We start from the raw sequence: 10,757 nt of genomic DNA on the forward strand, positions 1-10,757 counted from the left end.
TGTCACAAAACGATGTGTATGTATGTTGGTTGGGTTTTTTTTTTTTGGTGTGTTGGTTTTTTTGTGTGTGTAATACACCCACTTGAAAAGTGTTGAAAAATCTTTAGCAAAGGGAATTTAAAAAGAAAATTATATAGATGTCTGGCAAAACCAGCATTTCAATATTGTTCTTACAGTATTTTATACTTCTGCTCCTGATGTGACTATATATAGTTTACAGCCTCATTTACTTTAATGTGCTACCTGAATAACATAATCATAGCAATAACTATGGTATAGGGTTGTAAGGTGCATGAACCACTAATGCTTTCTGATGATTTAAATGACTTGTTCATAAAGTGTTCTTTTAATAATAGTGGTAAAGCTTTTAGCACTAGATGTCAAAAATGCAAAGAATGTTGGCTTTTTCAAGTGTTATTTCTTTTCTAGCTAAAGTGTGTTTTAATAGTAAGTAGCACCAAAAGCCAAGGTTATGTGGCTCTCTCCTGCATGGCAGGATCTAAGACTCTTCCCACTTACGCAAACAGCTTGACCTCTGTCTGCACAGTTATGTAACGTCCCTAATGTGTTTACTATTTCTTTGTTTAGTTCAACAAGATGTTTCTTTTATCAAGAAAGGTCAGTATAACCTGCAGAAAAAAATAATAACATCACAATGGGTGCAATATTAGTCTGTCATAAAGATCTCTTCAGCAAGGCTGTGTCTTTGTGCTGTAATTGGGCAGAGTTGAACCACCAAAGGCCAACCTTTCCAAAAGGAGGTGTGTTGGGAAGTCAGTCAAAGACAAGACTGTGGGGGAAAAAAAATAATAAATTAAAAAAAAAAAAAAAAGTGAATCAGGAATATATTTCTTTCTGTATCTCCAGGTTATTTGGCGTTACAGGAAACTGTGCTGCCTGCAGTAAGCTCATACCTGCTTTTGAGATGGTGATGAGAGCAAAGGACAATGTTTATCACCTGGACTGTTTTGCATGTCAGCTTTGTAATCAGAGGTAAGAGAATTTCTTGGGTCTGTTCCATAAGCTAAGTGCTAGCTCGGCACTGACGCGGGCGTACATTCCAAAGAGGAAACATTTACCAGTAGCAGAACCCCAAGGCAGAGAGTAAGACCTGGATACTTTTCCTGGGACTGATACAGAACATCTTTCATGACCTTGGCTAGAAAACTTTTTGTGCCTCAAATCCCGCATCAATAAAAAAGAATAATGTTACTTCCTCTCCTTCAAAAGGCTGTCTGTCAGGTTTAATTAATTAATATTTATAAAGGTCTTTGAGATCCTTTTCTGCAGAAGAGCAAAGCAGTACCATTTGTCATTATTGCATTAATTTCACTTTAATTCTTCATTTTTATCACATGTATTTCTTTTAAAGTACACATTGTTTCTTCCTGTTGCCAGAACTGTAATCATTTAAATTTAAAATATGTTGTTCCCACCATTTCCTCTGCAGCAGCATTGAAGCTCTTACAGTCCTGTTTTTATTTCCATATCCAAACCGTAGGTTATAAAAATACCAAGGATCCAAACCTGAATCTGAAGCATCATCTATATGGCACAGTTGGAGAACAAATGTCCAAAATGGTACAATTGTAACAACTGATTATTTCAGAGGTGAATAGAGCCAAGTTTATACCAGCTATATTCGGAGTGGTGGCTGAATCCCATCAGAGATTTCACCGAGAGCCCCATTTCTGACTCCACCAGAGCTGATAGCAGCTTTGCCACTGACTTCCATGAGGTCTGGGAAGTGAGAGAGCCAATTATGTCCACTCCTTGATGTCCCTATTATTTTCAGTTATTTTTCAGTTATTACGTGATCCTATTTAGCGGCTTATAGCATTCATATTTTTTTTAATTTCTTCAGTTGGGATGAAACGCAAGATGTACATTTTTAGGGAAGCAATGAAAAATTAGGAAGATAATAGCCTGATACAACAAAGCTAGACACAGCTCTAAATAAGCTTTTCTAACTCACCTTGTCCTACAGAGTATTATTTTTTAGCACTGTAGTCATTTAAAAATCAAACATCCCTAAAGAACCATAAAATGTACAGCTGCTAATAAGTGTAGCACACTACAATTACGCTCTTTAAAAAAAGCCAAATTGACCTTTTTCATCATGTTACATGGGAAATTAAAATACCAGGCAAGTAATAACCACTGCTTAAACTATATAATAATGCAAAGTAATTATAGGTTCTAATGCTATTTAAAGTCCTATATCAATTTTGTCTTGCCACAGAACTGAGAAGCTGTATTCTGAGCAAGGCAGGCAGAGGCTCCCACAGTACCCATTTAAGAGACACACACAGTGTCCTAGGTTTCGTTTCCCAAACCCTTCACATCCTGTTTTTTTCCAAACCACCGTCCTGGTATCATTATTAAAGCGCCTAATATATTTCTGTTGTTCGCTTCATTTATTACATGCCATAATGGGGCTGCATATCTTTAGTGTTGGTTATGCACAATTAGCACTTAGTTATTGTCTTGTCACTTCAGCCCATACAAGACAAACTTCTTTAATGTAAGAAGTCAGCTAATCTTCATCAGTCAAGCAAAGCAGACAATGTTTGTTAGCCGGAGTGCAAAAGATTTTCATCATAGTTAACACTCTTGGGTCTGAGGAAGGGAACTTTCTTTTTCTTCCCCCCACCCCCCTGCCAAAAAAAAAGCACAGCTGTTATGAATATTTTTAATATTCCTCTTTTACCATTACAACTGTGAAATAATGTACAATTTCACTTCACAGCTAACACACGTCGTAGTGTTCCCTGGGGCCACTGATCCCCCCGGAAAAGTGCTGTTAGATGCTTCTGAAATGGAGCTTAACTGGGTTATTTAATAATTCTCAGCCTCGTTATTCCTGAGCCTTCAATCTAATCTTTTATTTGATTTTTACTTTGCATGTATTTTGGGCAAAGAGTTGCTGAAATAGTCTTACAGGTGTCTTAGAGTGAGAACAAAAGAATGAATTTACCTGAAATAGAGTCTAGTTCATCTCGTGAAAACAGGGAGTGGTTCCAGGAGTTTCGAAGAATTTCAGAAATTCTCAAAAGTGACCCTAATCCTGATTCTATTGCAATAGCTCTCATGGAGCCTAATAAAGCAGACTTGCCTGTAGGGTACCTTTCTTCCTCACAATTTAGGACTAGTGGCCCTCTGAAGAATTAATTTTCGTTTATTTACAAAAAAATCCTATTTTATGGATGTTCCAGCATAGCTCTTCTGTGGTTCCTATGGCAAACCATCCCACTGACTATATTTTCTCATTAATAGCTTCAAATCTTTTGTTTTTTGTTACTTGTCTAACAGTAAACCCCCACATTGCTAGACACCTGACCCATCCCAGCTTTGGGGTTTTCAGATCTACTATGAAACCTTCTCCTCTTTTCTTTTAAACAGAAAAATCTTGTCAGTCACCATGTCATTAATAATTTCTGTTGTCCTTTAGGATCCTTTCTTCTTCCTCTGCTCAAGGTAATCAAAACCACACAGCAGATTCTGAGTGAGGATGTGTTTATAAGACAGCAGTTCATTAAGTTTCTGCTGCCCCTTCGTATACAAAATAATGTTATTCAGGGGTTTTAGGTTTGCTCTTTCCTTTCACTCCAGCCACTAATTCCACCAATATGGAATTTATTTATTTATTGAAGAGAATATTTTTATTCACAAACACATCAACAATATCCAAAAATCAGCAGTGGGTGTATCAAGGCTCACCAGCTATCGCAAGACCTGTTTAGCCTTATTCCCCAATTTCATATCATCTTTCCCCATTAAATTTTAAAACCTTTGGGTCATTCTCTACAGTAGATCTGCAGAGCATGTACTGCTCTCTGTTTGCTTCCTCACTTCATTTTCAGCTATCATCTACCATTTAGGTTTTTTCCTCTCAGAATGCATGCAATGTTCATGAGTACAGTTCATGGAACTGTTTTCTTCAGACTGCTCTACTTTGTCTTTGCCAACACTGACTTTTTTTTTTTTTTTATGTTCTGTGCCTGGTTGTTTCTTCCAGCCCCTTCTTCTTTTCAAGCTAAGTAATATTTATATTAACACACATCTCACTGATCCTTCGGGCAGCCCGTTCTTCAGTCTTGCTATTGCATGACCTTCACATTCCTACCCTTTAAATGATTGATCCTGGCCCAGAGAGATGCCTGCCCATTTTTGCCTAGTGCTCTTTGTGAAGATTAGTGATTTTTCTGCTTTTATGGACAACTCCACTGTTTGCTTTATTATTTTTGAGTATCTACAACTCACCATCCAGTGCAAGTCTCGGTGTGCATGGTAATTAGGCTCCCTTCACTTAAGGGGACTTTTGTTCGGGCCATGAACTCCAGCTCTGAACTGACTCATAACATGCCTGTCCCTTTCTTGGCCTCCTGAATGTGACTTTTTCAGAGTGAGGAGAAAAAGGCATTGTCTCACATACTGTATTCCAGGAAGACAGACTGTAGGCATAGGCCTGAAAGAGAGCTCCTGAGCCACTAAGCCTGGTCCCCTGGTGTCAAATAGGCACTGTCTCCTATCTTCCCTTTCATAAAGCTATTCAGCTCTAGGATCTAATTGCTCCAGCCAGCCAGTTTTTGAGATATTTTCCCCACGTTTTTCTTGATACTGATGCTTAAAGCTGTAGCAATTTGGTGAATATTAAGCTCTGCTCCTAGCCTAAAGGTTTTAGCATCCTCTTATCTCTCATGTCTCTGTCCAGCTTACTCCTAATTTGAAGTTTTTCCATCGCCTAAGTACCTGCAGAGCTTAGTGACAGTCATCTTAATGGTGTGAGTGTTCCCCTTTCTTCTCTGTAAACATATTTAACTTCTCTTCAGAAGCCCTTCACTTCACACTGACAGTAACCTCTATATACTTAATTTCTGCAGAAAATTTAAAGGGGGGGGGGGGAAGGAAACCACTGGAAAAATAAACTTGTAAACAGACACTGCCTTTCACACTTTGTCAGGTTGCATGTGTGTGACTAAGAAAATGGAGTGGAAAATCTTGCAAGTGGGCTCAGCTGTATCTGTGCTTGACACTTTTGACTACTGCAATGATGTCAGTCTGCCTTCGGCTTTCCCACTTCCCAGAGTTTATGTGTCCTTCCTCTCACTCTCTGTCGGCATCTTTAGCAGCTTGTTCCCTACTTCTGTGATATTTTCTCCCTGCCGTTGGAAGTCAGCTCAGAGTATGGCTTAAAACCCCCATCTGCTACCACTGAGAGGTGTTTAAATCAGCTGTTCTACCCTTCTATCTGAAAGCCTTTATTTTAATAGAAACTGGACTGAAAATGGTTACACACTCGCTGAAATTGCTGTCCTGATGTAGTTGTAAACACTTACCTCCAGTATAAACTGTAAAATGCCCACACAATGCTGCCTTTGTTCTCTGTCAAGCAGGGGAGAGGGAATGCAATGCCAGGGACATCCTTATTTCAAACACCAATATCAGATTTTTGCGTGAGTGGGCATTTTATTAACTCTGACGGCCTGAGTGCTGCTTATTTTCATTGGATGTCTCAAAATTTAGAATACAAATTAACATATTGTCCATACCTGCTTTTTATAAAATAGTACATGAAAGGCACAGCAAGTTGAGGTTTGCCATTTCAAGTTGAACTGGGATTCTGTGCCTATGTATTCTGCAAGGTACTGGTGAAAATGTGCAAACTCAGGCACAGCTCCCACTTTCCAGCCTTTGAAATGGACATCTTGACAGAACCCCAGAATTAATAAACCACAGGTGTGGGCTGATGAACTGTGATGTAAAAGAGTGGCTTTGTTCTCTTGGTGATGCACAGAGATTAACGTTAATGTGAGTTGTACTGGAAGCTCAGCATTTAAAAGGAGAGGGAAGGGGAAAAGCAGAGCCCAAGTTACATCACTGACTGCAAAAAGCAGAGGGGAAGGATGTGGGCGCGGTAAGTCTGAGCTGTCCTAATCCTCAGGAAATCAACCAAATGCTTCCAGATTTTGTCTCTTTCTACAGTGACAAAGATCTAACCTTACCAGAGGAGGCACACACACAGCCATCTTCGTCCCCAGCAATATTTCTCCTGCTTTCTTAAGAAGTCTTCAGTACCTTGACACGTGTCCTGTGCATCAGAAAAGATGACAGACAGCAGTGAGATCTCCTTAAATGTCTGTTCTGAATAATGAAAGGACTACTTCTCAAAATGGAAGTTTTATACTTCTTGTGGTTAGTCTAGGCACACCTTCCCCTTCCAAACAAGGTGATAACAGAGGTCATTTTGTAATATAAATGGCCTTCCTTTTGCCATTGTGAAATATGACAGGAGTTCTAGGATGTAGGTTAATTATAATGGTCATTCTACTAATGTCACAGTCGTGTCAAAAGTACTATTATCAATTTATGGTGCTAAGTCCAATCTGGCATGTTAATGCAGCCTATTGTATATTCTTTCCTGTTCATCTTGCATGCCTATTAAAAAAATTGGGTGAGGGTTTTAGGGAAGGCTGAAGACTACCATCTGCCTGCTAGAAGAGTAATAATCTTGCCTAATTATATACTCCTAACACAGTGGCATCTTAATATGCTCCTCCACTCCATTTAATATATGTGCCCAAATGGTGCCCTGATTTACATCCTATGCCAATTCCGTAAAAAAAACCCCAACCTTAGTGGGAGGCTAGGCTTCAATTTACCCTCCCATTTTAAAGCTGAGCCAGGTTTAAATCTTGCAGTGTGCAAACCCAATCTGAATTAGTTACAGATATAGCTCTTTCACTTCAGAAGAGGCGAAATCTGCTTTTGCGAGTCAAATAAGGTTGAAAGTGTGAATGGCCAGAATTCATCCTACTTCATCTGCTTACTTGCCCTGTCTCATTGTACCTGGGATCCAGCATGCCAGGATTAGAGGTTTTTCAGCTGGTGTTTACCACTTTGTCACCTAATGAGCACACAATTCACATATTTAATGCCCAGGGTCCCACACAAGCCTCACCATCAGCCTTTGCCAAATATACTTGTCACCGAGCTTGCACAATGCAAAAAGAGTGTGAAGAATTTCAACCCACAGTATCACAAGCAACAGGTTTCCCCCAAGGCACAGAGGACCATCCAGAGGATGTGTTCCCATGCAGACACACCCCCACCCCACAGGTTATCACACAGCCAAGCATGTCTAGACAGACCACTGGCAGCCTCTCCACGAGACAGCTGCACGCTTGGAACGTAAGTGATCTGTGGGACTGTGTATGTTTAAAGCCACTCATGCATAAAGCTGTCACATGCCACATGCCACGTAGACAGGTAGAGCACTTCTGGCTCAACACCTGCAAAACAAAAGGCATTGACACTTTTTATTGGGAAAGGCATCCTGACACTCCCATGTAGCTGGTGCAGTTTAATTGAAACTATGTCACTCCGAGGGCTGAGAAACAAAATCCTTCAGCCAGGATTTTGATGCAAGCAATATTGCAAGAAGTCACACGTGTTACGTATTGCCATGCAAGCCAATTGCACTTCAGCAGTGTATTCTTCATTTACTAAATACTTTAAACAAATTAGTTTGCTAAGGTCTGTCTTACCCTGGAACAAAAGGAATACACAGCTGAATAATGTTCTCAGTTCAGACTTAGATCTTTCTGATGGGTGCAAAGGTGGTTTTGTCTCCCACTGGTGCACTGGGTTCGGGGGGGTTTTGTTTGTTGTTTGTTGATTTTAAATGTGACTTCTTTGGGAAAAGCAAATTTTACATGTTGGCACTAGTCAAGACTCCTTTACCTAATCTTGTAAGGTGCGCAAAAGAATTTTTCTCAGCGTTGCTGTCAATGGACAAAAATACAAAAGATGGAAGCTAGAAAAAAACCACCAAAGAACAACTTTTATGCACAAATTCTACATTTCAACATAGCTACTCAAAATCATTTTGTGTTGTTAGTAGCCTAGTATGCCAGGATTGGGGTGGGAAGAATAATAGCAACCTCTAAATTCTGTAAAAGAGTGTAGACCATAAATAACTTAAAGATTTCGGGATCCTTGCATAATCTCTATTTTCAATCATCATCAGCAGCAGGCAGTAATCCCACAGAAAAAAAAAGTCCACAAATAAGCAAACCAATTTTCCTTTAAGAGCAGAGCTAATTCTTTTCAATCCACTTTTTTATTACACTATTTTCCCTCTATCTATTTAGCTAGCATAAGGATAAATTTCCAAAGCTACCCAGTTGGAAAATAAATGGGTTCACTGTTTGTCTAGCATTCCAATCTTCACAAATGTAAATCAGTCCAACTGCTACTCATTTAAACCTCCAACTTCACAAAACATTAAAGGACTGCTCTCCATACACAATTTAATCTGTGACAATTCACCAAGATTTCTGCTTGAACATTATTAGAAATGGACTATCTGATAAAGACAGGCCACTGTCAGGGGTCAGGTGGGTCAACCTGTGTCATTTATGGAGTTTTACTGGGTCAACTACAGCAGGCACCAGTATTTGAAGGTTAAATTGTTACAATTAAATACATATACAGCTATTCCCATAGCTACTCTGCTGTTAAATCTACCGTAAACAACACAAGCATTTATATCTGACCCTAATTGTGTCCAAGATGTCACCATTTGGAAATTATATAAAAAAAGGACATTATAATCCGTTACACATTAAACAATACTTTATGTACTGAGATCCATAATTAGCTGGTAGAAACTGGTTTCATTTATTCACATCAGTGTTAAGGGGTTCATTTAGGTTACTTTCTTTCATTTTAATTGGAGTAAGGCAAGCAGTGCCTCCCAGTATATTTCATAGCTGGAGAGTTCACTACAAACAAAGGCATGTAACCCTGCCAAGGCAGTCACTAGGGAAACTTTTTTTCTGCATTGGCCCCATTCACTTCTCCCTAACTATCTTCAAGAAGATTGGCTTTGTCAAGGGAAAGGGTTGAGGGGTGTGTCAGGGAAGAGCCTTCTTAAATTCAAGCGTATTTTTTAGCTGGGAAATCCTACTTTACTCGAAGTTTGAAGTCAGCCAGCCAGGAGCATTAATATTATGTGATTGTCCTACTCATCAGAGAAAAGCAAATGAAATCTCTCAGTAGCGTTTTGCAGCAATCAGATGATTCCGATGCACGTAATGGTATAACGAGGTAGGTATGCTGATACCACAAGAGAGAGTAGTTAGCTGAGTAACTAAATTTGTAATCAACTCCTACAGGAAAAAAAGAGAAGAGGTTTCTCTGCAAGCCTGTGTGTGTCTAGTTTGCACCACAGTATTTGTAAAGCTGTGTGTGTGCTAGAAACAGTTCCCCGAATCATCATCTTAAATCAAATCTAGTGAAATATCCAACTGGAACACGACAAGAAATTCTTACTGGCACACAAGACAATTATAACATATCTCAGACAAGCTTTCCACTGCACGCAATCACCCTGTCTTCCTTCTGGTTTGCACAAAAGCAGGACATCTACTTTTCACTCAGCTCAGCAGCCTGGGATATTTACTGGGTTTTTATCTGTGTGCCGGTGACCTGATCCAGGCCTCCCACAGCCCACGGTGGGCTTTGAATGAGGTCTTTGGCTGGGGAAGCAGAAGTGCCTGAATGCACTAGATTTTGTTGAAAGCACAGGATTAATTGTGGCACCTCTGCTGGGTCTTCCCACGCGCACACTTGTCTGCGGACACTGTCCAGCCAACACTTGCTCTACGACCCTCACCTGTATGACCATGTCACATCATTGATCCTCAACCTATCTCCTTCTTTTCTTTTCTCTTTATTATTTTTAATTTCAGATTTTGTGTTGGAGACAAATTTTTCCTGAAGAACAACATGATTCTGTGCCAGACAGACTATGAGGAGGGTTTAATGAAAGAAGGTTATGCACCCCAGGTTCGCTGATCGGATGCCACATCATTAAGAATAAAAAGCACTACGTTCTTTTATCTTTTTTGCTCAACATGTATATAAGAAATGACACAGGAACCTACTGAATAGCATAGATATAGGGAGACAGAATGGTTGCGTGAAATAAAAGGCGGACTGCATCTGTATGTAGTGAAAATTGCTCCAGTTCAGAGTTGAATGTTAATTAAAAAGGTACTGTATATACAGCTGGATTCTTTTTGCTTGCTCTTGGGATTTTTGGTTTGTTTGGGGCTTTTTGTTTCTTTTTGTGTCATTTGGCATGAGATGTTTATTTTGGACTATTGTACATAATGTATTGTAATATTTGAAGCACAAATGTAATACAGTTTTATTGTGTTACCATTTGTGTTCCTGTTTGCTTCTTTGTATTGTTGCATTTAGTACAATCAGTGTCTAAACTTACTGTATATTTATGCTTTCTGTATCTACCAGCTATTTTAAATGAGCTGTATCTTTCTAGTAAAAAGCATTAAAGAGCAAATCCCAACCATTATGCTACACTTAGAGCTTAAGAATACTGTTTACATTAAAACTATTTAGGAAACTAATAACCAGCAGCACCTGCTGCTAATGATGCTATGGTTAAGGGTCTATCAGCACTTCTCTTATAAGCCTCTATTTTTCAGGGGTTAAGCATCTGTTGTTTAATTGAATGGATTTTCCTCAAAGAGCACTTTTATTTTACTACAAAATTTTGAAAAGCAAATCTGACTGGTTTGAGATATATTATAAAAGGTGCAAAAGTTAATGATTTTGGGTGCTGCTTTTGTGCCCCTTAGGCATTCCAAATGCCTGGATTTGATTTTTAATTTAGCTGGAAATTAAGCCCTAATGCAAACCAGTGCCTCTGGGTATCTTATTATATATAT

The 10,757-nt window shown here is 39.2% G+C and overlaps 1 protein-coding gene across 3 annotated transcripts in view; it reads left to right on the forward strand.

Moving 5' to 3' along the window:
* The window catches only part of LMO3 (LIM domain only 3), a 56,450-nt gene extending 46,062 nt beyond the window's left edge, over positions 1–10,388 (forward strand). For all 3 annotated transcript variants that reach the window (XM_032106970.1, XM_032106967.1, XM_032106966.1), the window contains 2 exons: positions 868–993; positions 9,756–10,388. In XM_032106970.1, coding sequence (XP_031962861.1) covers positions 868–993; positions 9,756–9,861 — 232 coding nt within the window. In that variant the 3' untranslated portion in view covers positions 9,862–10,388. The remainder of the gene's footprint in view (positions 1–867; positions 994–9,755) is intronic.
* The last annotated feature ends 369 nt before the right edge of the window (positions 10,389–10,757 follow it).

Source organism: Corvus moneduloides, chromosome 4 (genome assembly GCF_009650955.1).
Source record: "Corvus moneduloides isolate bCorMon1 chromosome 4, bCorMon1.pri, whole genome shotgun sequence".
NCBI lineage: Eukaryota > Metazoa > Chordata > Aves > Passeriformes > Corvidae > Corvus > Corvus moneduloides.